General features: G+C 37.2%; 1 protein-coding gene across 2 annotated transcripts in view; it reads left to right on the top strand.

Annotated features, from left to right (window-relative positions):
* Nucleotides 1-27,326, top strand: part of LOC106064932 (uncharacterized) — a 77,115-nt gene that overhangs the window by 48,239 nt on the left and 1,550 nt on the right. For both annotated transcript variants that reach the window (XM_056037413.1, XM_056037414.1), the window contains 9 exons: nt 2,375-2,545; nt 7,901-8,039; nt 9,895-10,014; nt 16,387-16,438; nt 16,760-16,894; nt 19,417-19,599; nt 21,328-21,498; nt 22,143-22,304; nt 26,262-26,408. In XM_056037413.1, coding sequence (XP_055893388.1) covers nt 2,375-2,545; nt 7,901-8,039; nt 9,895-10,014; nt 16,387-16,438; nt 16,760-16,894; nt 19,417-19,599; nt 21,328-21,498; nt 22,143-22,304; nt 26,262-26,408 — 1,280 coding nt within the window. The remainder of the gene's footprint in view (nt 1-2,374; nt 2,546-7,900; nt 8,040-9,894; nt 10,015-16,386; nt 16,439-16,759; nt 16,895-19,416; nt 19,600-21,327; nt 21,499-22,142; nt 22,305-26,261; nt 26,409-27,326) is intronic.

Raw genomic sequence — 27,326 nt, 5'->3', positions numbered from 1 at the left:
AACAAGGCAAAAAAAAGGGAGGAATGGAGAAAGACGGTCGACAAATCTTGCCTGGTGCCCCAACGGTCCAACAGACTAAGGGATAGGTAAAGGTAAAAAAGGAAACTCGCAACAATTTGTCCAGATTCAGCGGCATGTCTAAAGTGAATCAAGCTGTTGTGTCACAACAGACGGTGGCCTACTTCAACATCGAGACGTATATAAGATTAGGGTTATATCTTATTCCCCATTTCACTTTCTTGTAGCCATCGACGATGTCATAAAAATACATTAAACGGGCTGCATTCGGATTTCAATCGAGTTGGATTTTGCAGACGACATAGCATTACTTTGAAATACAATTTAATGTATACTCGAGATGACGGATAAAGACGCCCTCAAAGTTATGCATATTGGGTGCAGGTTACCCAGTACACCCATTAGCATTGGTTATACAGATCTTGAACAAATAGAAAAGTTAACCAAGCCTATTTAGAAGGTGTTATCTCAAGCGATGAAGATTCATATCATGGTGTTGCATGTCGGATTGGAAAGCAGGAACCGTCTTTAAAAAATTAAGGCCTATCTGAATAGACAAAATTAATTAGCCTGGAGATTAAAATCCACCTACTCAATACAATCATTGTCCCAGCGGCCCCCACGCTTCGAGACGTGGCAGGCTGAAAAGAGTCTGAGTAGATGGCTGAGAAAAATACTAGGAATAACATACCGAGATAATCTTTTCCCTCAACAAGCCGTCCAAGGAAAGTGGCGACGGAACGTCGATTGACATTTGTGAGACATATCATTAGATAAGACGAAACACGTTTACCAAAGTCAGACTTAAACATGAAAGCCGAAAAGAGGAACGTAAAAACATGCCTAACATGGCGTCACACCTTTTTAGAAGTCCTGAAATCCGTGGAGCCAGCTGGGAAATGGCCGTGAAGTCGCCTTCAACTCTTTTCTGTGGATAGAGCTTGCAGCCCTATACGTCGAATGAGGCGCTTCAGTCTATGTGTTTCTGAACAGTTAAAAAAAAAATTGCTACGTTTGCCACTCAACTGGTTAGATTAGATGATGAGAGTGCCCCGGACGCCGAGCGTTTTTCTACATTTATGAGCTTCAGAAACTCTTTTCCTGGTGTCTACAAGAAATTATATTTCTCAAATTCAAGGTATTAACTTTTTAGTTTTAAAAGTTGCATTTTACCCACTTGGGTGTCACCCCCCTGGTGGGTGTCACCAGGTGCGGACCGCACACCCCTAGTGACGCCACTGCGCTTAACCACTCAACCACCGCGTCTACTTAATTAGACTTATAAACAAATGGGCTAATAGCGGAAATAAAGGAGATGTGTTACATAGATTAGCTGATACGCCTAGCGATAGTGTTAAAAGTTTTATTTCGTTGGATACGTCAGCTGTGGGGAGAGGGGTGTTATGCTCTTCCGCGGTGTTTAGTACTTGAAAATGTCCAACTGGGGGTAACACTGAACTCAATACTGGAACAGATAACACCGACGAAAGGCCAACAGTCGATGCATAGAGTCGACGCTGGTGTTAAAACAGCAAACACTTTTAATACTGAATACGGGAACCGTCCGATGTCCTCTATTACTAGCTGTCTATATAATTCTTCTTATTCCTACTGTAAAGAAGAAAGCGTCTTGATTCTAAAGCGTCGCTTAGAGAGTTCTTGTTTTTTAACTATCTGTCACGTCACTTGTCACTAAGTACAACTTTCCCCTTATTCCCGAAACAAATAACTAAATCCTAATCATGTCACAACAGGGGGAACTGCTGTGGGGAGGGGAGGAACTGCTGTGGGGAGAGGGGGAAACTACTGTGTCAGTGACATCGTTTCGACTATAGCAAATGACCAGGCATTCATTATCATTTTTATGAGATTATTCCTCATTCCAGATGCTAGGACAAATTTGTACAAAATCTCCTTCTTCCCTAGCGCTATTAGAGCATGGAATGGGTTGCCTGAGCTAGCCAGGAAAACTAGTGACTTGGCGGAGTTTAGGTCATTGGTTAATATCCATGACTAAATGCATGACGCGTAGGACGTAATCATCTTCTTTTTTGAAGTAACGTCTGTATCATATAAGATAAGATTCATAGTCGCAATTCACTGTCCTTTACATTGTTTAATTTATCATGAAATTCTTCAATAAAGAATTTTTAGCTCTTACATTAGTTCGCCTACCCGAGCAGTATTAGATTCAATTGAAAGCCTCCTGTAGGTTATGGCGGGCAGGAGACTTTGATTTTGTAATATATGGAGCGGGGAGTATACCACAAGGCAGCCATGTGAGGCAGGAAAAGACAAGACTTTCTTAAACAACCATACTAGGAAATTTAACTAGTTAATTTATTACAATTCGCAGCCTCTCAGCACGTCACGACGGAGAAAACAATCTCTGCAACGCTTCAGAGAGATACATTCTGGGTTCTTCTGATGCGGAAAAAACGCCTGGGACAGAGTATAATCCATGGCTGTTCTCTCCCTGCAGTGTCAGCTACATTACCAGCTTTTTGAAGAAAAAATTGAGCTCCAGGTTGGTTTCTACATTGTTATGAAAACATTTATTTGTTGTTGTTTCAACTCAAGATCTGCATGTGGCTGTTGAAATTTGGTGGTGCCTCGAAAAGAACATGTAAATCGACCACCGGCGGGAAATGCGCTGGTTGTGGCAAAGTATGTAGGTCGCAGATGGGGCTGTTTAGCCACGGAAAATACTGCATTCTTATAAATATTCAGAGTCGAAGACATGCCTTATTTGTAGTAACCTAATAAAACACTACAAGAAGACATGCCTTATTTGTAGTGACCTAATAAAACACTACAAGAAGACATGCCTTATTTGTAGTGACCTAATAAAACACTACAAGAAGACATGCCTTATTTGTAGTAACCTAATAAAACACTACAAGAAGACATGCCTTATTTGTAGTAACCTGATAAAACACTACAAGAAGACATGCCTTATTTGTAGTGACCTAATAAAACACTACAAGAAGACATGCCTTATTTGTAGTAACCTAATAAAACACTACAAGAAGACATGCCTTATTTGTAGTGACCTAATAAAACACTACAAGAAGACATGCCTTATTTGTAGTGACCTAATAAAAAACTACAAAAAGACATGCCTTATTTGTAGTGACCTAATAAAACACTACAAGAAGACATGCCTTATTAGTAGTGACCTAATAAAACACTACAAGAAGACATGCCTTATTAGTAGTGACCTAATAAAACACTACAAGAAGACATGCCTTATTTGTAGTGACCTAATAAAACACTACAAGAAGACATGCCTTATTTGTAGTGACCTAATAAAACACTACAAGAAGACATGCCTTATTTGTAGTGACCTAATAAAACACTACAAGACATGCCTTATTTGTAGTGACCTAATAAAACACTACAAGAAGACATGCCTTATTTGTAGTGACCTAATAAAACACTACAAGAAGACATGCCTTATTTGTAGTGACCTAATAAAACACTACAAGAAGACATGCCTTATTTGTAGTGACCTAATAAAACACTACAAGAAGACATGCCTTATTTGTAGTGACCTAATAAAACACTACAAGAAGACATGCCTTATTTGTAATGACCTAATAAAACACTACAAGAAGACATGCCTTATTTGTAGTGACCTAATAAAACACTACAAGAAGACATGCCTTATTTGTAGTAACCTAATAAAACACTACAAGAAGACATGCCTTATTTGTAGTGACCTAATAAAACACTACAAGAAGACATGCCTTATTTGTAGTGACCTAATAAAACACTACAAGAAGACATGCCTTATTTGTAGTGACCTAATAAAACACTACAAGAAGACATGCCTTATTAGTAGTGACCTAATAAAACACTACAAGAAGACATGCCTTATTTGTAGTGACCTAATAAAACACTACAAGAAGACATGCCTTATTTGTAGTGACCTAATAAAACACTACAAGAAGACATGCCTTATTTGTAGTGACCTAATAAAACACTACAAGAAGACATGCCTTATTAGTAGTGACCTAATAAAACACTACAAGAAGACATGCCTTATTAGTAGTGACCTAATAAAACACTACAAGAAGACATGCCTTATTTGTAGTGACCTAATAAAACACTACAAGAAGACATGCCTTATTTGTAGTGACCTAATAAAACACTACAAGAAGACATGCCTTATTTGTAGTGACCTAATAAAACACTACAAGACATGCCTTATTTGTAGTGACCTAATAAAACACTACAAGAAGACATGCCTTATTTGTAGTGACCTAATAAAACACTACAAGAAGACATGCCTTATTTGTAGTAACCTAATAAAACACTACAAGAAGACATGCCTTATTTGTAGTGACCTAATAAAACACTACAAGAAGACATGCCTTATTTGTAGTGACCTAATAAAACACTACAAGAAGACATGCCTTATTTGTAGTGACCTAATAAAACACTACAAGAAGACATGCCTTATTAGTAGTGACCTAATAAAACACTACAAGAAGACATGCCTTATTAGTAGTGACCTAATAAAACACTACAAGAAGACATGCCTTATTTGTAGTGACCTAATAAAACACTACAAGAAGACATGCCTTATTTGTAGTGACCTAATAAAACACTACAAGAAGACATGCCTTATTTGTAGTGACCTAATAAAACACTACAAGACATGCCTTATTTGTAGTGACCTAATAAAACACTACAAGAAGACATGCCTTATTTGTAGTAACCTAATAAAACACTACAAGAAGACATGCCTTATTTGTAGTGACCTAATAAAACACTACAAGAAGACATGCCTTATTTGTAGTGACCTAATAAAACACTACAAGAAGACATGCCTTATTTGTAGTGACCTAATAAAACACTACAAGAAGACATGCCTTATTAGTAGTGACCTAATAAAACACTACAAGAAGACATGCCTTATTTGTAGTGACCTAATAAAACACTACAAGAAGACATGCCTTATTTGTAGTGACCTAATAAAACACTACAAGAAGACATGCCTTATTTGTAGTGACCTAATAAAACACTACAAGAAGACATGCCTTATTAGTAGTGACCTAATAAAACACTACAAGAAGACATGCCTTATTAGTAGTGACCTAATAAAACACTACAAGAAGACATGCCTTATTTGTAGTGACCTAATAAAACACTACAAGAAGACATGCCTTATTTGTAGTGACCTAATAAAACACTACAAGAAGACATGCCTTATTTGTAGTGACCTAATAAAACACTACAAGACATGCCTTATTTGTAGTGACCTAATAAAACACTACAAGAAGACATGCCTTATTTGTAGTGACCTAATAAAACACTACAAGAAGACATGCCTTATTTGTAGTGACCTAATAAAACACTACAAGAAGACATGCCTTATTTGTAGTGACCTAATAAAACACTACAAGAAGACATGCCTTATTTGTAGTGACCTAATAAAACACTACAAGAAGACATGCCTTATTTGTAATGACCTAATAAAACACTACAAGAAGACATGCCTTATTTGTAGTGACCTAATAAAACACTACAAGAAGACATGCCTTATTTGTAGTAACCTAATAAAACACTACAAGAAGACATGCCTTATTTGTAGTGACCTAATAAAACACTACAAGAAGACATGCCTTATTTGTAGTGACCTAATAAAACACTACAAGAAGACATGCCTTATTTGTAGTGACCTAATAAAACACTACAAGAAGACATGCCTTATTAGTAGTGACCTAATAAAACACTACAAGAAGACATGCCTTATTTGTAGTGACCTAATAAAACACTACAAGAAGACATGCCTTATTTGTAGTGACCTAATAAAACACTACAAGAAGACATGCCTTATTTGTAGTGACCTAATAAAACACTACAAGAAGACATGCCTTATTTGTAGTGACCTAATAAAACACTACAAGAAGACATGCCTTATTTGTAGTGACCTAATAAAACACTACAAGAAGACATGCCTTATTTGTAGTGACCTAATAAAACACTACAAGAAGACATGCCTTATTTGTAGTGACCTAATAAAACACTACAAGAAGACATGCCTTATTTGTAGTGACCTAATAAAACACTACAAGAAGACATGCCTTATTTGTAGTGACCTAATAAAACACTACAAGAAGACATGCCTTATTAGTAGTGACCTAATAAAACACTACAAGAAGACATGCCTTATTAGTAGTGACCTAATAAAACACTACAAGAAGACATGTCTTGAAGCTAGGCTTTATTGAACAAGAATGACAAAACAGTTCACACTAACACAGTACACACACACACACACAAGCTGACCTGGACACCATGACATTTTGACACACTAGAACAGATCAGTTCACAACACACAACAGGAAACATAAATACACAACATTATTATTTACAAAGCTTGTATCAACTCCCTGTGTCTGTCTGGTGAAACGTGTGTACATGTTAATTCTCACGTACTCAATCTTGGAAAAAAAAAAAAAACTGAAATTTTGCACAATTTCTTTTATCTGCCAGTACAAGAATCAAATAAAAAAATAAAAAAAAAACCATTAGTTAGTTAATTATTGTTAATGAATTGTTGGGTGTTTTTTTTTTTTTTTTTTGGTATCTCGAGCAAGGGAAAGAAATTTCACTTGACTGATAAGCTGAATTAGTCCCCTTTATTATTTGTAGAAAGAAAATTTTGTAAATAACTGTAAACTCCATTTTCATAGGCATCTCTCAGGCAGAGGGGTTACCGTATTGGCTTGAGGAGGCTGAGGAGACCTCGAGTTCGAACTCAGGCTGCTCACTTTTTTTTTTACAAATACATTTAAAAAGCGATCACCCAGATACTCCCTTTTTTCTTCCCCCAATCCCTTTTCCAACTGGTGCAGACACGTGATAGGATCATAGCGTATTAAAAACCTAAAAGCTAAACAAAAACAGTTGTTAAAAATATTTCTAATAGCGCACATTTATTATTGTTTGTCTAGAATCAAGATAGGCCCCCTTATATTATAAATTTAATTACATGACTAATCCAAACTAATTGATATAACTACATTTAATACTTTTTTAAATATTATTTTTATTCTGCTTGTTATTAGGTAATATTTGAGTTTGAGTCTGTCTTTTCAATTTTATAAGCTGAAAAACGGACATTTTGAAATAGTATTCGGCATCTGTAAGCATGCTTTCTTTATGGCACTTAGTTTAGTTTCGAGGCGGACTTCAGTAGACGGACTTTGAACGCCACATTTTAGTGACGCCCTTGTTAGTGAGTTTGATATTACTGATGTAGACTTTTAGTTTAGTGGCTGGCTCGACTGTGTCCCCTTCTGTAATAAAGTTAGTCATTGTGCTATCTCAAGTTTGGGTTCTGTATCGACTCTCTGTGACTGTGTTAGCTATGTATTGATCTCGCACTTGTAATTCACACACACAGTACACCCAAGCATCTATGATTCTTACCAAGGTAATAGAGAAATATTGAACTCCAATTCACACACACACACCAAATCCAATCATGAATAGTAAAGATGACGACTATTATTATTATTATTATGTTAGAAAACAATGACTATTCATTCTCTGGCGCTGCCATGGTCGAGTTTAGTTAAAGGGAAGGAAAATTCATCGTAGTCCCATTATCAGTTTCCACTGACGAATTTTCTGGTGATGTGGCAGGTCTGCAGCAGTACCGTCCTCTGACAGGCAACGAGGATGTTCCTAGGAATGTTAAGGGCCTTATTATTATTACAGTGCACAGTCTAGCTAAAACCATTTCATTCCTCCCTTAGTCTCGACCAACACACGAGTCTTGCCTATGTAACTCTAACTTCAAAGGAGTAAAGATTTGAAGCTAAAATGTAAACTCTATGTAGTATATATTGTAAATGTTTATTCCAAGTCGAGGTTACACCTGTCTTGTCTACGCTATCGAAGCATCAGCAGACATTCCAGATGTATCTGATAAACTATTGGGTCAGGTGATCAAACCTGATCAACAGTGTCAACAGTTTTTTGGAAATGATTCCTTCTTTTGCAGGGTAAGTAACACAACTCGCTAACAGCCCAATTAAATTAACTTCTTTCCTGCTAAGCAGAGTTATCACTCATATCACGCAATATTTGCTTAGTCACTTCATCATGCATTGACTTCTTAGTCACTTTTATTTCCTGCTAAGTCACTTCTTAATCATTGATTATCATCATATTAATTACCGATCCCCCAATTTGATGATACTCTCCTTGCCCTGCTCTCGGAGGTAAATGAGTATTTCAGAGAATAGAACAAAGAGAAAAATACTGTAGATATAATTTCTATTTCTTAAAATTAAATGTAAAAAAATAAATGATAATCGATTTTCGCAGGAAGAAGAAGGAAACCGATATTGTTTCTGTAGCAAAAGAGAACATAAATAATGTAAATTTGTGAATACCTTGGTACTATCTTAGACAACAAATTAATTTTTAGTGTAAATACTGATTATTTCGGCCAAAAGGGCAGCAAAGATTACGATTATTTAGAAAAAAAAAGTTCCCTTTCACACCTTGTGGTCTATAGGGCAGATTATGTAAAGATCTTCTGTTTCTGTGGCCTATGGTTAACGAGAGTGTCATGTGGCCAGCATAACCACCAACCGCCTTTAGTTTTCCCCAACAAATGTCAGGTACCCATTAGAACTCCCAGTCTTCACCAGGAATCGAAACACGGGCCCCGGTTTGGAAGCCAAGCGCTTTACCGCTCAGCCACCTCACCGCACTTAGAAAAATGTCCCCATTTTAAAAATCCTTGGCGATGTTTTATCACGCTCACATTTTAAGTTGTTATATCACTGCCTGGTATGGCAATCGGAACTTTAAAAAAGAAAAGAAATTCTTTTATTAAAAAGAAAACCTAATCTAAAGGGGAAGAACTCCACCCTTAAAACTATATCAATAATGTATGTACAAGCTGTTTACCTTATAAGATATCAAACAAAATGATTAATTACCAATTATTAATTCACTAATTTTTTTTTTTTATTGATTCGTGTTTTGTTAGGTACAATAAATATTTGTTTAAAGTATCAACTTGATAGGTTCTAGGGTATGTAATACTCCACAGGGTTCCCCACCTCAACGCTGCGTAGTAAATTCCTGTCGGGGTTACACTTTGGCTCGTCTGCCTGGACACGCCTTACTGTCTATCAATTAATTTATGAAGTAATTACCAAGAGAACGAATAATGGTAATCTGATAACGTATACTAGTCAACAACGAGAATGCGTAAAACAAAGCAAAAGGTTTAATGAAACAATATGATATGATATGACACAATAAACGATGGTTATACATCGTGATCAATATTAAATCAGTGTGCCTAAGATATGAGTATATATATATATATATATATATATGTAACAGCGTTAACCGGTAATCACACCTTGGTCACAGAGTGAACAGTCCACTCCGGGCTCTCGACGCCCACGACCCAATGCCATGGATAATGGCCCAGCAGGGTCCAGACAATGCTGTACAGTCGAAAATTAAAGTAATTTTTTTTTTACGGAAATGTTTTTTTTCTTGAGGATTTGAATAAGAGATCGACCCTTTACAAAACAATTAGATGAATTAGATATTCATTATAAGACATCAGTTAGGCCACGTTCACGTCTGACTACACATTCACTTTCACCTATCCTTTGGTCTGCTGGACCCTTGGTCACCACACAAGATCTGTCAACCTTCTTTCTTCATTCTTCTCTTTCATTTTCAATTTCATTCTGATGTTCTTTCTAAAAATATTGAATCCTGCCCTTTTTACCTGCCTGGGTGGACCACTTCGGGTGCAAATATTGAGTTTGTGTTTCTACACAAACTGTCTTTGTAACCTTTTTTTTTTTAATTTTATTAAATCAGGCTTCCGAATCTAGACGCTCTATCACTGAAATCTGCCAAGCAATGTTATGTGCAGATGTTTTAAGAGGGTTATGTATCCCGCAGATAGCACTCACTGGGACATCTTGTGGCGATGGAAAGGTAAGCTTTCATCGATCCTCAATATATTTCAGAAAAGTTTATCAACCACTGGTTGCATCAGGGTTATTGATCGGTGAAGAAACGCTAAGACAATGCCGTTATTGTACTAGAACTAGCAAGACAAATCCTAAGCCAAAAGAGAAAAAAAAAATTGTTTACTGAATTAAATTTAAAAAAAAATTGTGAGAGGGCAGTAAGGCCTCGAGGTCCAAATGTCGTTTGTTTTAATTGGACCCGCAGGGTCACATCTATGCATGTTTCTTGTAGTTTCTATACAGTCGTACACCCCCGCAGCAGTATCTTTGAACTTCCTTCCTTCACTCTCTCGCTCTCTTCCTTACTTCTTTCTCTTTTTATTCCTTCTTTCTTTTCTCTCTTTTTTCTCTCTTCCTTCTCTCTCCTTTTCATTCCTTTTCTCTCTCTCTCTTTGTTTGTCTTTTCCTTCCTTCTCTCTCTTTTCATCCTTCCTTTTCTCTCTCTTTCTCTCTCTCTCATCTATCTCTATTCTTTCTTTTCTCTCTGTTCCTACCTTCCTTCTCTCTCTTTTCATCCTTCCTTTTCTCTCTCTTTCTCTCTCTCTCTCTCATCTATCTCTATTCTTTCTTTTGTCTCTGTTCCTACCTTCCTTCTCTCTCTTTTCATCCATCCTTTTCTCTCTCTTTCTCTCTCTCTCTCATCTATCTCTATTCTTTCTTTTCTCTCTGTTCCTACCTTCCTTCTCTCTCTTTTCATCCTTCCTTTTCTATCTCTCTTTCTCTCTCTCTCTCATCTATCTCTATTCTTTATTTTCTCTCTGTTCCTACCTTCCTTCTCTCTCTTTTCATCCTTCCTTTTCTCTCTCTTTCTCTCTCTCTCATCTATCTCTATTCTTTCTTTTCTCTCTGTTCCTACCTTCCTTCTCTCTCTTTTCATCCTTCCTTTTCTCTCTCTTTCTCTCTCTCTCATCTATCTCTATTCTTTCTTTTCTCTCTGTTCCTACCTTCCTTCTCTCTCTTTTCATCCTTCCTTTTCTATCTCTCTTTCTCTCTCTCTCTCATCTATCTCTATTCTTTCTTTTCTCTCTGTTCCTACCTTCCTTCTCTCTCTTTTCATCCTTCCTTTTCTCTCTCTTTCTCTCTCTCTCATCTATCTCTATTCTTTCTTTTCTCTCTGTTCCTACCTTCCTTCTCTCTCTTTTCATCCTTCCTTTTCTCTCTCTTTCTCTCTCTCTCATCTATCTCTATTCTTTCTTTTCTCTCTGTTCCTACCTTCCTTCTCTCTCTTTTCATCCTTCCTTTTCTATCTCTCTTTCTCTCTCTCTCTCTCATCTATCTCTATTCTTTATTTTCTCTCTGTTCCTACCTTCCTTCTCTCTCTTTTCATCCTTCCTTTTCTCTCTCTTTCTCTCTCTCTCATCTATCTCTATTCTTTCTTTTCTCTCTGTTCCTACCTTCCTTCTCTCTCTTTTCATCCTTCCTTTTCTCTCTCTTTCTCTCTCTCTCATCTATCTCTATTCTTTCTTTTCTCTCTGTTCCTACCTTCCTTCTCTCTCTTTTCATCCTTCCTTTTCTATCTCTCTTTCTCTCTCTCTCTCATCTATCTCTATTCTTTATTTTCTCTCTGTTCCTACCTTCCTTCTCTCTCTTTTCATCCTTCCTTTTCTCTCTCTTTCTCTCTCTCTCATCTATCTCTATTCTTTCTTTTCTCTCTGTTCCTACCTTCCTTCTCTCTCTTTTCATCCTTCCTTTTCTCTCTCTTTCTCTCTCTCTCATCTATCTCTATTCTTTCTTTTCTCTCTGTTCCTACCTTCCTTCTCTCTCTTTTCATCCTTCCTTTTCTATCTCTCTTTCTCTCTCTCTCTCATCTATCTCTATTCTTTATTTTCTCTCTGTTCCTACCTTCCTTCTCTCTCTTTTCATCCTTCCTTTTCTCTCTCTTTCTCTCTCTCTCATCTATCTCTATTCTTTCTTTTCTCTCTGTTCCTACCTTCCTTCTCTCTCTTTTCATCCTTCCTTTTCTCTCTCTTTCTCTCTCTCTCATCTATCTCTATTCTTTCTTTTCTCTCTGTTCCTACCTTCCTTCTCTCTCTTTTCATCCTTCCTTTTCTATCTCTCTTTCTCTCTCTCTCTCATTTATCTCTATTCTTTATTTTCTCTCTGTTCCTACCTTCCTTCTCTCTCTTTTCATCCTTCCTTTTCTCTCTCTTTCTCTCTCTCTCATCTATCTCTATTCTTTCTTTTCTCTCTGTTCCTACCTTCCTTCTCTCTCTTTTCATCCTTCCTTTTCTCTCTCTTTCTCTCTCTCTCATCTATCTCTATTCTTTCTTTTCTCTTTGTTCCTACCTTCCTTCTCTCTCTTTTCATCCTTCCTTTTCTATCTCTCTTTCTCTCTCTCTCTCATCTATCTCTATTCTTTCTTTTCTCTTTGTTCCTACCTTCCTTCTCTCTCTTTTCATCCTTCCTTTTCTCTCTCTTTCTCTCTCTCTCATCTATCTCTATTCTTTCTTTTCTCTCTGTTCCTACCTTCCTTCTCTCTCTTTTCATCCTTCCTTTTCTCTCTCTTTCTCTCTCTCTCTCATCTATCTCTATTCTTTCTTTTGTCTCTGTTCCTACCTTCCTTCTCTCTCTTTTCATCCTTCCTTTTCTCTCTCTTTCTCTCTCTCTCATCTATCTCTATTCTTTCTTTTCTCTCTGTTCCTACCTTCCTTCTCTCTCTTTTCATCCTTCCTTTTCTATCTCTCTTTCTCTCTCTCTCTCTCATCTATCTCTATTCTTTATTTTCTCTCTGTTCCTACCTTCCTTCTCTCTCTTTTCATCCTTCCTTTTCTCTCTCTTTCTCTCTCTCTCATCTATCTCTATTCTTTCTTTTCTCTCTGTTCCTACCTTCCTTCTCTCTCTTTTCATCCTTCCTTTTCTCTCTCTTTCTCTCTCTCTCATCTATCTCTATTCTTTCTTTTCTCTCTGTTCCTACCTTCCTTCTCTCTCTTTTTTTGTTTCATCCTTTCTTTCTTCTCTCTTGTTAGACAGCTAGTTGAGTTAGTTGAGTTGCGCACTTTATTAGACCGACAGTGAACGTGCATTGTATAGTGACGGCATCGACTTTGGGTTAGAGATTAGGATAGACTTTTAGAAATCAGTTACTGCTAGACTCTTGAGGGGTAGACATCGCTGTTAGTGACGGACTAGACTGTGGCCCATTCTCTGTATTAAAGATGGTTTATAGTGTTCATCTGGATTTAACTTGGTTCTTGAGGCTTTGATCCTGTTGTAGCTGTTCATGTCTTGTAATGGGATGTTCATGTCCGAGTTCGCAGTTAAAATACATTCAACAAGGTACGCACGCACTTAGTATAATCAAGTATCTTTAGAGATACTTCAAGTACATCTGATTTACACATGCATCCGCACTCTCTATTTTTCTTCTTTCTCTCTATTTCCTCCTTCTGTCTCTCTTTTTTGCTTCCGCTCTCTTTTCCTTCCTTCTTTCTCTCTATTGTTTCTCCTTCTCTCTTTTTTTTCTTTCTTCTCTCTTTTCCTCCCTCCTCTCTCTCTCTTTTCCTTTTTTTGTTCCCTCTTTGTTTTGTCCTTCACTCTCTCTTTTTCTTCCATCTTTCTCTTTAACCATTTCTCATGTTTCTGGGTTTAGTCTAGCCCTAAACTCGCTCAGTGTGACTCCACCCGCTGCAACTACTCTTTCATTGGTAGTACTACTTGTGGCAGAAATAGCCAACATCGTCTCTTTCCCGCAATTCAGAGAAATAAATGAAGCAAAACTAATATTACAGGATCCTTAGTTAATGAGGCTTTAATGTTCAACCCCTACCCAGAGCCTAGCTAGGAATTTCCCATCATTTGGTGGCCGAGAAGGGGCCTTGACCTCTTAAGGGGCCCTTGCATTTTGCGTAATATTTAATATTCAATGGAAAAAACACTCATTTTGAGCCCCCATCAAGTGGGGGCCGGGGGATTTTAAAATTTACCCCCTCCTACCCACCCTAGCCTCAGCCCCTTGTGGCTGCCTGGTCGTGCGATTATTGGTGCACTGGACTGTCATTCAGATTTATCGATGGTCCAGGGTTCAAACCCTGCCCGCTCCCATCCCCCGTCGTCCTGCGGGAGGTTTGGACTAGGAAGTAATTATCTTCAACCTCTGAATGAACATCCGAAACATGTAAAACATTTTACAACATTTTACCACCAATAAAAGTCACTGGGTTACATTGATAAAGTAAATATATGAAAACACAAGCAATAAAATAAGCCTGACTATGATTAAGAAAATTAAATTCCTTCCCCTAAATAAATTGATCTGTTTTGTTATCAGTCGCCCCATAAAACAGTGCAGAGCTATGCTCTTTCTATCTTTGGTTCAATTTTGAGTCAGAATCTAGGTCAGTTCTAAGTTCATAGTGATGTTATAGAATTTTTTTTTTTGTTACCAAGAAGAACTAACAACAATCTTTTTTTTTCTGCATTTACTTAGAAATTAATTCATACTTAGAGATTAATTCACGTGTTGGCCTAAACTACTCCTAATAATTATTTAAATAGTTCGAGGAACACCAAGTCAGGCCTCGCGGAACACAAGGGTTCCGCGGAACACTATTTGGAAAACACTGGTCTAAATGTTGATGAAATATTTCTTTTAAATTTACAAATAATAGAAGTACATCATTTATTTTTTTACAAAGCTTTTATCAATTCACTCTGTCTGTATGTATGGCAAAAGGTTTGTACATGTACATTTCTCTCACACCCAATCTCGGATTAAGCTGAAATTTTGCTTCATTTTATTTACCTGATAACATTTTTAAAAATTTAAAAATAGCTAATTAATTAATTATCTATTGGTAATGAAATATTATGATTGTTTTTTAATAAGGGAAAGAAATCGTACTTGAAAGATGTGGTGGCATAAGTTGAATTAGTCCGCTTGAGGAATCTTGAGCCCTCAGGGAACATTTTTTTTAAACATTCACCAATATACCCCCCCCCTTTCTCCCCTCCCCCTTTCACAACTGGTCCAGACAAGTGATAGGATCATAGCGCACGATTAAGCTAAATGAAAACCATTGGTAGAAATATTTTTATCACACAGATTTATATATCTAGGTCAGTCTGCTGTACAATTACATGAAGAATTCACAAGGTGCATTCGTCTGACCTCATACCAGATACTGAAATCCTACAGTTCTTCAACATGAGCATGCACTGGAAAATATTAACCATAGACTAATACCATAGATAAAAACGAGCTATTTATAGAGACATTACACAATTTAAGTTCAGAAATATCATAAGGCGCATTGGTCTGACCACATTCCAGATACAGAAATCCTAAAGTAAGCCAACATGAACAGTATCAATGCGACAGTAAAAAGATTCCTAATTTCGATAGGCGGGAGTTGTAGTCCGCATGCAAGATAATCGCCTTTCCGTACGACCTTTGTACGGGGAGTTGTGTGTAGGAAAGCGCTCCTAATGGGGTCAATGCAAGCAGCAAACACTATAAAGACACGCTCAAGAGCTCCGGTGTAATATTGACATTTACCGCTGGGAAGCACTAGCTCTCAATCTCTCCTCATGGAATGAAGCTGTGAGTGTTGGAGTCTTGAGATTTGAAGCAAGAAGAGTGACCAGCGAGAAAAAGGACCGAACTAACAACTAACAAAAAGCTGAGAGAAAAAAGCAGGCCTATCTGCAACTGGCCCAACCCACCCAGGCCACGTATGCGGTCGGCTTTTTAAAGTGAGGATTGGACTTTACAGTCATCTACGAATCCATAGGATATGAGAAATGTGCTCATCTTCGATCACGAAGGATATATATAAATTATTTCTCTAGTGCTATTAGAGCATGGAATGGGTTGCCTGAGCTAGCTAGGAAAACTAGTGACTTGCAGAGTTTAGGTCATTGGTTAATATGCATGGCTAAATGCATGACGCGAAGGACGTAATCATCTTCTTTTTTGGAAGTAACGTCTGTATTATATAAAATTAGATATATATTTATATATTAAAAAAAAGGTAAAGTTTACCTTTCAGACCATACGGTCTATATCTTAGATGTTGTAAAGGTAAGCTGTATCTATGGCCTATGATTTAGGAAGGTGTCATGTGGCTAGTACAAAGCCAAAACAACTAATGTCAGGTACTTATTAGAGCTGGGTGGACTCAGAGGTGCTCTTAAGCTCCCGAAATTAAAAATCCCAGTCTTTAATTACATGATTGATCCTAACTAATTAATTCAATTACATTTAATATAACTTTGTTGTTTTTTTTTTAAAGTATTTTTTATGTTTTTCTTAGTAAAATCTTGAAACAAAATAAGTAATTTATCACACAGTTTATACAATTTTAATCATTGAATTTTTAAATACCTGTATTTGTTTCAGGTCTGTATAAATGGACATTGTGTCAGCGACCCATACGCTCCTCAACTTGATGGTGTGTAGCTTAAAGATCTTAAATATTCTTTTTCTTATTCACCTATTCAGAACTGAATATTGATTTTATATATAACCTGATTGTTACTATGGGGAGGATAAGACCCAACGGTGGTACAATAATAGGCCAAATATTTTTGAAATTATGTTGTGTCCATTGTAAAACACATCTTTAAACTGCCATCAATGTACCTTTATGTACATTATAAAGCTAACTTTATTTTCCCAGTAATACCTTTGGCTTTAGAAGTATTAAATCTTAATACTGTGCTATTGCTACTACTCCATGGTTAATGCAGCTCTGTTACATTTTACTCTCTAGAAAACTGTGCATTTGGAGACAGACCGAGCAATTCTTGCAGTTGGTATATCAATGACTTTATAGGCAAATGTTACTCTACTCTTGACTATCGATCATGTTGTGACACATGTAACAATGTGTCTAGGCCCGTGAAAGGTAATACACACTTTCAACATAATCTCATACACATGTCAATCCATGTCTAGTAACGCTTAGAGTATCTTAGAGGAATGTAATCCTTCAGAATTAAGATGTACGGCTAAATATGTACGGTTTGGTCTCCTTAAAAAAATGTAGACCTTATTTCTCCAACACCTATTCTTGTAAAGTGGAAACTTTAATAATTATTTATTGTACCTAAGAAAACATGAATCAATTAAAAATTAACCCATTAGTCAGTTAATTATTGGCAATTAATTATTGTGTTTCATATCGAATAAAGAAAAACTACATTATTCAGAACTAAATCTGTAAATGCGGAGTTCTTTCCTTCCGATGAGCTTTATTTTTAAAAAGATGGATTTTTTTAAAAAAAAATTTGCTTGCTCCTCTTCTTGTTTATGTGGCTCCTTTTTCAAGTGAAAGTATTAGTTTCTCTTTCAGACCTTGCAGTCTATAGGGCAGATAATTTTAAGTTCACCTGCTTCATTGGCTTACTGTTAATGAGGGTGTCATGTGGCCAGCATAACCACCAACCGCCTTTACTTTTACACAACTATTGTCAGGTACTCATTAGAGCTGGGTGGACTCAGAAGTATCCCAAAGATCTCGAAATAAAAATTCCTCATCTTCACTAGGATTCGAACCAACTTTACCACTCTGTCACCGCGCCTCCTATTTTAGTAGTTTCAAATAATTTCAAAATCATGTAACAAACTTTTCTATTCAGATTAATTCAGATTGCGATTTTAGTGTAGAGTTTGTTTTAGATTTCCTATAGCCTCTAAGTGTAGAATGTTTGGCCGAGAGGCTAAGTTGAACCTGGCTTTGCTAACTATCAGGGGGGGGGGGGCTCGAGGTTCGACTCGAGTTGGGTTTACTGAGCGTCTAACGGAAAACCTTCTCCCAGATATCCCCTCCCACCCCCCAACTGGTCCACGAATGAGATTGGACCATAGCGCCCTCAGCGTGCTACAAGCAAGAAAATTGCGCCATATAAAAACTATTTTTTAAAAAATTCTTTATTTAGAAATACCATACACTACGTCAACTAACGCATGTGTGAGCTCAAAGTTTTTGAGGCTTTATCAAGTTTACATATTATGACGAAAGGTATGAATGGATACTGTTATAAACCTGGTGGTGACACAGATGGGGGGTAGTGCTGCGTGTGTTTTAAGCCTACCCAAATCGCCCCGGCGAAAGTGATCAACTGGAGTGGTCAAGAAGGTTCAAGAAGGCCAGTAGAGACGCTATATAAGAGCGAGTGTGTCAGAATCACTTCACTTTCACGTTACCTCGCAACGTGACCAGTACGAGGCGAAGTCAGAACCAGCAAGGTGTGTGAAGTCCGGAGTAAGGCCAGGTTTTTGGACATTCAGTTATTGCCAATTATGATGTATTTGAAATAAAACTGTTACTGTTACTTTGGAGCCCTGAGGTGAGGTTCTTTAAGTTCGTTGTGTCGTGTGGTGCAGTCTGCAGAGAGCCTGGATAGTGAAAATTCGTTACAATACCTTTGATATGGCACTTAAAAGGTTGGCCAATAGTAAGTAATGCCAGGCTGATTTTGACACCCAGTCTGCCCCTGTGCCAAACGATGATAATTATCTATATGAAGTGCGCTTGAACTTGGCTTGGCTTGGCTACCTAGAAGGAGGGCTCGAGGTTCGACACCCGACTCGGGCAGAGTTGTGTTTACTGAGCGCCTAAAGGCAGCACGGAAAACCAACTCCTAGATACCCCCCCCCCACTAGTCCACAAATGAGATTGGACCAAAAGCGCTCTGAGCATGCTATAAGAATGAAAGTAGCGCTATATAAAAGCTATAATAATAATAATAATCCATAATTATTAAATGGGGTTGACAATTTTCATAGTGCAATGCCAAAAAAAAAAAAAACACGCACATTTTATAGTTCGTCCATCGTGGTTTTGCACTGGGGTTTTGTGCTTCCTCATGTGTTTGGTCAGACCTATGTGAGTACGGAATGTTTGGCGGCACGCTGGGCAGTTTATTCCAGCTGGAGCTAGTGTAATTGGCCTTGCTTTTGTTCTCTGGCGTTTTTCTTCTGCCAGCGCTGTTCTCTTTTCCTCAGCAATTTGTGCGCCATATTCTGTGGCATTTTACGTCTCGAGAGACGATCTTTTCCCTTTGCAACTTCTTGTGTGACTAAAGAGGCCAATCCTTGATACACAGCTGCGATCGCAGGTTGGGCATATGTAATCACCAGGCGCCGTTGCATTTTCACCCTTCTTTCTGCTTCTGTTGTGTATGACATATGCAATCTGTGACCCTTCCTTTATGCTCTCTCTCCATGTGGATCTATCCAGTGCCACCTCTTCCCAGCTTACAGTGTCGATTTTGAAGAGCTTCATGTCGCGTTTGCATATATGTGCTCTTTAAAACACACAGAGAATCGATAGCTCATAACTTTACATCCCAGATATGCGAAAGACTTTTTTAAAAAGAATTCTCTATATAGGCCTCATTTTAATTTGAGATTGTACCACTTTAGGGTGTGAATACGGAGATAGAATCATCGATTGTACAAAAGATCACTGCTTGAATTCTCAAGTGGATTGCTGCGGCACGTGTGACTATGGCACCCCCTTTACCCCAACGTACAGCACCAGAAGAAGCACACCTAAAAGATTAGCCACGACAGTAAATCCCCTTGTGATATTCACTTCAATTAAAGGTAGGGAAATTTGTTGACATTTAATGGGATGTACGAACTCATAGTTTTTAACAATAAGTACTATCAGGCGTTCATGGGCAATTCTTGCGAAAAGTTTCTATCAGATTGTTTCTATTTAATAATTTGATTGCCAGGGAGTTTTTGTGTCTGTTTGTCTTTGCTATCGGTGTTTTGTATCTCTTTAGTGATGGTAAAATCACAAAATCCTGACCTTTTATTTCTAGAATCTTTTTAGCTTTTTTATGAATGTTTGTAGCTGCCCGAATGGGGTTTGTTTTTTTACCAATGATTTTACCAGGAGCATTAAGGATTCTATGCAATTCTTGATAGAATGAGAAAGCTGGGTGAGCTTTGATGTCCTCCATTAGTGACATCGTGATATATATGCGTTTTCTTAACAGCTACTCGGATTTGCAGGCGCTCTCAATTACTTCATAAGACTTTGAAGCACTTTAAAATATGTATTCACAAGGGGCAACTGTCGATAAGTAGCCATACATGGGCGTCCTTATCAGTACAAATTGAATCGTCTCTTCTTCTAGCTACACTTTTTAGTTTCGGGATTTGTAGTTAAAGATTTCTAAATTCTACTTGATATCCTAATATCTTCCTTTTTTTTTTTTTTTGTATCTCACTCGATGTGAGGACGTAGCTGGAGCGGTGGTTCTCACACTGTATTGTTGTGGTTACAGTCCAAGAACATGAAGACATTTCCGGGCGGGGTACGGGAACGACAGGCGCCACGTATATGGGACGATCCAATCGTAGTTATGATCGCTGCCATTGTGGAACCTTCAGACAAGACTTTGGTCCATGCCTGGTCGATGAATAACTTCATTCCCAATGAAGTGTCTGGATAATGGCGCTTACGGCGTCGATTATCTACTGGACATTTTACAAGGTGATATTGTAGGTTTGCAGCTGTATTGCCCACTAACAGGTAACGAGAACATTCTTAGGCACGTTTAGGGCCTCGTGGCTGCGTGGTCAGATGTCATTATCCCCTCGTTTAATATAATAAGGCTTGTCTTCGAGTCCGAAGATTAGTTTCAAATGTGTATCCCGCGGCCTTTGTGAGTGACCTTCATCTGTCTTGTTCCGAGGCCGCATGCAACCAGGTACTCTGTTCTATCTCAGCTAGGGCAAGTTAGCGTTTCCATGGGGCGCCTCTGTTACGTCGACCACCTTTTAGCTCACCAAAAAAAAAAGACTGCCTTTTGGCATAAGTTCGTCCCCCACACGGGATACGTGCCCTGCCCAGCGTAACTGTCGGACCATAAGAAGTTCCTCTAATATAACTAGGTATAATGTTATTTTATATTTTTTCTATAGTCGCTTAGTCTCTAAACTTAGGCTCTCATATTTTATTTTTTTACAAAGCTTAAATCAGCTTACTCTGTCTATCTGGTAAAAAGTTTGAACGTTTATTTTCCCACACTCATTCTCGGATCTACGACAAGGAATGTGGCAAAGATTTGGCAATGTTAAAAATTTAATTATTATTTTTGTTGTGGGCATCTGATTTCTGCAGTTTACCAGTATTTTGACATGCTTATCTTTAAATACTTTAATGTCTACATGTTTTTCTTTTGTTACATTCCCCAGGCCTCATTTAGCATAATTCTTCTTCTTTGTTGCCAAGCATTTGATGTATGCGAATCTAAAACAAAAAATCTGTACAGTCAAGATATAGTCTTTTAATGTATTTTTTTTTTAAATACTGTACAGATTGTAAACCAGGAGATCAAGACTTGAGACCAGAACTGTGCACTAATATTTTCGTCTGCCTAATACTGCCAACACAGTGCTGTCACTATTGCTCATTCTATTATTACACGTCTGCAACTACAAGTACCACCACAACGAGACCATTGATACCACCCACTTCACCCAAAACTAGTAGGCAATGTATTGGTAGTAAATGTGACGTTTGAACTAGCAAAATAAAAAAAATACTTTTTAAATTATTAATATATTAATGTGTATCAGTTAGTTTGGATCAGTCATGTAATTAAATTTGTAATAGAGCTAGACTAACATTAATAAATCTGCGATTAGATATATTTTTTACCAATTGTTTTTGTTTAGCGCAATTTCATGCTTTTATCGACCAGTTGGAAAGAAGGAGAAAAAAACGGGGCATCTGGGTGATCGCTTTTTATGTGTATTTTTTTAAAGTAACGATCGAACTTTGGGGCTAAAACCTTCTCAGGCTTCTCAAGCCAACGCGGTAACCACACTAAGCCTCCTCAGACGGCAGCCTAATATAAAGGAGATAAATTCAGCTTATACCACGACTTCAATCAAGTACTATTTATTTCCATTGTTTCAGATACCAATCAAAGTATTTTATTACCAATAGTTAATTAACTAATTTGGTTAACTAGTTTTTCGTTTTCTTTTGCACCGACGTATGTAAAACAAATTAGATCATTTACTGCTTCGTACTAAATGTTCGGTTTTCAGCATTAAAGTGTAAGTTTCTTAAAATCGTGGTTTTTCATATTTGATACTGTTCCTTATCTCAAGCTTATACTCTACAGAATGTGAACCGGGAGATTTAGATTTGAGACCAGAACAATGTCTTAGCCCTAGTGTCTGCAAGACACAGCCATTGAAGTGCTGTAACTATTGCTCGCTTTATTTAAAAAATAAATCAATGACTACACCAACGATACCATTTACTACACCTACTTCACCAAAAGGTAAGATATTTATTTGTATTAAATTCGACACCTAAACGCTTAGTAGGCCTAGTTGCAGTAGTCCTGAACAGGACATTTGTACTCTGTTGGCAGTATACTGTTTGTATTCATATCGATATCTGGTGGCGACTTGGGTAGAGTTAATCGTGTGTGTACAACTAGCACAAGTAACAGAGGTCAGCGATAGGTGAATCAGGGCCGACCTTAGGTGATTGGAGGCCCTAGGCGAAGTGAATTTTGGTGAAATATAAAATCTATGCCAAGTGAAAATATAAATATAAGACTGAAACAAAGAAATTACGCAATATATAAATTATTTAAAAAACTTACCTGAATGATGACTATGATGTAGAGTGTCACGTGTTTATTATGTTTATTTAACTGGCAGATCTTGATGCTATAAACTTGTGACATATGCGGGTTCGGAGGTGCCTTGATTATAGTTCAAACACTTTACGTAATGAAGTAACAAAGTGCTGATATGTTTTCTTTAGTTTTAATCATTTAAAACTTGAACTTGAAACAATAAATGTATGTACAAAGATATATATATATAACAGATACAGGATTCAGTGAAATGTTCAATAAAATGAGTAAATATTTACTTTAAAAACTAGCGACTACTAAGTCTAACTTTCTAGCGCTCTCTCTCGTCACAAGCTAACAGTCCGCCTTTTATATCTTTCTTTAGGATAAAGAACAGTGACAATTCAATACCCATCCTTCACTCCTTGACCCGTTTACATTTAATTTTCCTTTTAATTGTTTTTGTAATTTAACCTACGTTAATTATGTCTCCCTGCTGTAGCCTTGAACTAAGCTTTAATCGGCGTCTTTCTGGCATTAAAGCGTGAGTGCGCTGACCTGATTTGAAATAGGTACAATGTCCTCATTTTGTGAACAATGAGGTGTCGCTAGGAACTGTGTTTGTAACTTAAGCTATGCTAATTTTGTTTCCCTGCTGTAGTCTTGAGCTAAGTTTTAATCGGCATCTTTCTGGCATTTAAGCGTGGGTACGCTGACCTGATTTGAGATAGGTACAATGTCCTCATTTGTAAACAATGAGGTGTCACTAGGGACGTGACATAGAGCTTGGAGCAAGGCCAGTGGACATTGAGCTATAGACTTCTGTTAGTTTGAGATTTGATCTGGATGATGTAGAGCTTAGAGCTAGACCAGAACACATTGAGTTATAGACTTCTGTTAGTTTGAGATTTGATCTGGATGATGTAGAGCTTAGAGCTAGACCAGTAGACATTGAGCTATAGACTTCTGTTAGTTTGAGATTTGATCTGGACGATGTAGAGCTTAGAGCTAGACCAGTAGACATTGAGCTATAGACTTCTGTTAGTTTGAGATTTGATCTGGATGATCTAGAGCTTAGAGCTAGACCAGTAGACATTGAGCTATAGACTTCTGTTAGTTTGAGATTTGATCTGGATGATGTAGACTGTAGAGCTTAGAGCTAGACCAGTAGACATTGATCTATAGACTTCTGTTAGTTTGAGATTTGATCTGGATGATGTAGAGCTTAGAGCTAGACCAGTAGACATTGAGCTATAGACTTCTGTTAGTTTGAGATTTGATCTGGACGATGTAGAGCTTAGAGCTAGACCAGTAGACATTGAGCTATAGACTTCTGTTAGTTTGAGATTTGATCTGGATGATGTAGAGCTAGACCAGTAGACATTGCGCTATAGACTTCTGTTAGTTTGAGATTTGATCTGGATGATGTAGAGCTAGACCAGTAGACATTGAGCTATAGACTTCTGTTAGTTTGAGATTTGATCTGGATGATGTAGAGCTTAGAGCTAGACCAGTAGACATTGAGTTATAGACTTCTGTTAGTTTGAGATTTGATCTGGATGATCTAGAGCTTAGAGCTAGACCAGTAGACATTGAGCTATAGACTTCTGTTAGTTTGAGATTTGATCTGGATGATGTAGAATGTAGAGCTTAGAGCTAGACCAGTAGACATTGATCTATAGACTTCTGTTAGTTTGAGATTTGATCTGGATGATGTAGAGCTTAGAGCTAGACCAGTAGACATTGAGCTATAGACTTCTGTTAGTTTGAGATTTGATCTGGATGATCTAGAGCTTAGAGCTAGACCAGTAGACATTGAGCTATAGACTTCTGTTAGTTTGAGATTTGATCTGGATGATGTAGAGCTAGACCAGTAGACATTGAGCTATAGACTTCTGTTAGTTTGAGATTTGATCTGGATGATCTAGAGCTTAGAGCTAGACCAGTAGACATTGAGCTATAGACTTCTGTTAGTTTGAGATTTGATCTGGATGATGTAGAGCTTAGAGCTAGACCAGTAGACATTGAGCTATAGACTTCTGTTAGTTTGAGATTTGATCTGGATGATCTAGAGCTTAGAGCTAGACCAGTAGACATTGAGCTATAGACTTCTGTTGGTTTGAGATTTGATCTGGATGATGTAGAGCTAGACCAGTAGACATTGAGCTATAGACTTCTGTTAGTTTGAGATTTGATCCAAGTTTTGCTATTTTTTCTCTAAACATTTTTTTTTTTGAGTCCTGTGCGAAGCTACCTTTAAACTAAGGCCGGCCCTGGACGAACTTTCAACCGGGGCGAGGGGCGATTCCTCAGTTCATATGATCATCCAGAAGGAATGGCAATGTTCTAGCGCTTTCGAGAAGGCCTTCGGCGACCCTATAAAAACAGAGAAGGTCAAGACAGTTCAGATTCACGAGTTACATTTAGTCAAGTCCAGTACAGTCAAGTCCAGTGTGAAGTTGCCCAGTTGAATCCAGTACGAGTCAAGGACGAGGCGGAGAGGCCAGTAGAGTTTGATACAACAATACAGAGTTTATACGTCAGTACAGTACGGTCATCTACGGGGAAGCATTTTTACAGACACTGTTACGTGTTACCAATAGTACAGTATTGACTAATTGACTTCTTTTTTGAAGTAACGTCTTTATTTCATTAGATATTAGAATTATATGGAGCCCGAGTTGTCAGGTTATTAGAGTAGGTTGTGAAGTGTTTGCATAAAGCCTGGATAGAAAGAGTGACGTTACAATATTGTAGTCTTTTGATCGTGACACGCCAGGGACTGTGTTATAGTGTTATTGAGTGTGTATGTGTATTTCTATCCAGGCTTTATGCAAACACTTCACAACCTACTCTAATAACCTCCGTCGTGGTTTTCTATGAACTCTACGATGACTAAGTCTAATCCTCCCTTTAAAAAAGGCAGTATATTTTTCTGCTTCAAAGAATGTAAAATTATTCATTAATGTGTATTATTGCTTATCAAATAGTATTTCAATCTATACCAAATCTATTTCACTGTGTATATTACAGAGAGTGTATCATTGTGATGTGTGCATTTAAGTTTTAAAATTGTCTTAAAGAATGTGACGTGTATAATTGTAATCAAAGAATGCAAATTATTGCTTCAATTGTGTATCACAGTATAATCACAGATTGTGTAGCCTACAATTGTGTATAAAAAAAAATGGGCTTTGTTATTTATGAAAGAGAGGGCATCAAAGGATGTCTATTATTGTATTTCAAAGTTATCAAATAATTTTCTTAAGTTGGGTTGATTAGATGATTACTTACTTTTAGAGCGACAGTTCTGGATTTTTGAATGACCACAGTCTTATAAAGAAAAGTTGTTTTTGCTTAAAATTATTTCTGAAGTTATAATGCACGAGATTCAAGGCACTGATTCCTGTTTTAATTGCCACCTGTCCCCACTAATAACTTCATCTAATCTTTTTCTTTAGTTGCTAAACATAGTTTTGTATGCTCCATTTAGAATTTAGATACTACAAGGCTATGCTTTAAAAAATAATATATGTTCCATTAGATACAAATCTAGCTTTAAAAAAAATAATGTATGCTGCAAGCCACAAATCGAAGAGCAATGGAGGCATTCTTGATGATATAGTATGTATTTTTTAATATTGTCTACAGAATGTGAACCAGGAGATCTAGACTTGAGGCCAGAACTGTGCACTAACACCAGTGTCTGCCAGACAAATTCATCACTATGCTGTCACTATTGCTCGTTACATTACAAGTCTGCAAATACAAGTACCACACAATTTACGTCCCCCAACGGTAGGAAAATTTGTAACAAAATGTGTATGAATACATTTAACATTTACAAATGTTCATTCAGTTTTAAAGATGAACTACATCCTGGCCCAAACCACCGCAGGACAAAGGGGGGAAGGCAGCAGGCAGGGTTTGAACTCATGAACATTGAGACCACCGAACGACAGTCCAGAACGCATACCAAACAACTAGGCAACTATTCATGTTACATGTATTTTATCTGACGTTTGAGCTCTTGGTAGTGTAAGTGATTTGCAATTCATATCTAAGTTCTAAGCTTTAAACTATTCCTTTGTCTAATAAATGTGTTTTAGAAAAGATACATAGTCATTAAATGATCTTCTATATACGTAAAAAAAATTTGGAGTCAAGGGAAGTTAATTAAAAGATTGTACCTGTACTTTCATTCAATATAAAATAGTGTGTATCTTTATGTATCAAATAATGTGTATCATTATGCATTTTTATGAAAAACCAACTTGGATAATTATTATTCTAATAAAGACGGTTCAGTTTCAGAAATCATAAAGTAGCCTAAGCATCAGATCTTTCCAAGCTGTAAAATATGAAATCAGATTTTCAAAAGATTTTCTATAAGTGTGACAGACTGATGAAAGAACGGACTGACAGACTACACAAAGCTATAGCGGCTTTCCTGCCTTTCGGTGGCCAGTAATATTGTCGCGATAATAATAATAATCTGTATAATCCATTAGCAAATGTGTCTTACATTTTGTGCCTTACCCCAAAAATAAAATTAGAACTATAGAAAACCAAAATATTAATATAGTAGGCCTAGATATTTCGATCTACTTACTTTGTCTTAGCTCTTGTAAGGATGTCAGTTATGGTAGAAACATTGTTCACAATCAGAAATTTTAATGTGGTTTATAATAATAATAATAATAAAGCTTGTCTTTG

The sequence above is a fragment of the Biomphalaria glabrata genome, chromosome 8, assembly GCF_947242115.1.
Source record: "Biomphalaria glabrata chromosome 8, xgBioGlab47.1, whole genome shotgun sequence".
Lineage (NCBI taxonomy): Eukaryota > Metazoa > Mollusca > Gastropoda > Planorbidae > Biomphalaria > Biomphalaria glabrata.
Note: the sequence above shows the minus strand (reverse complement) of the source record. Positions and strands in the feature narration are given on the sequence as shown.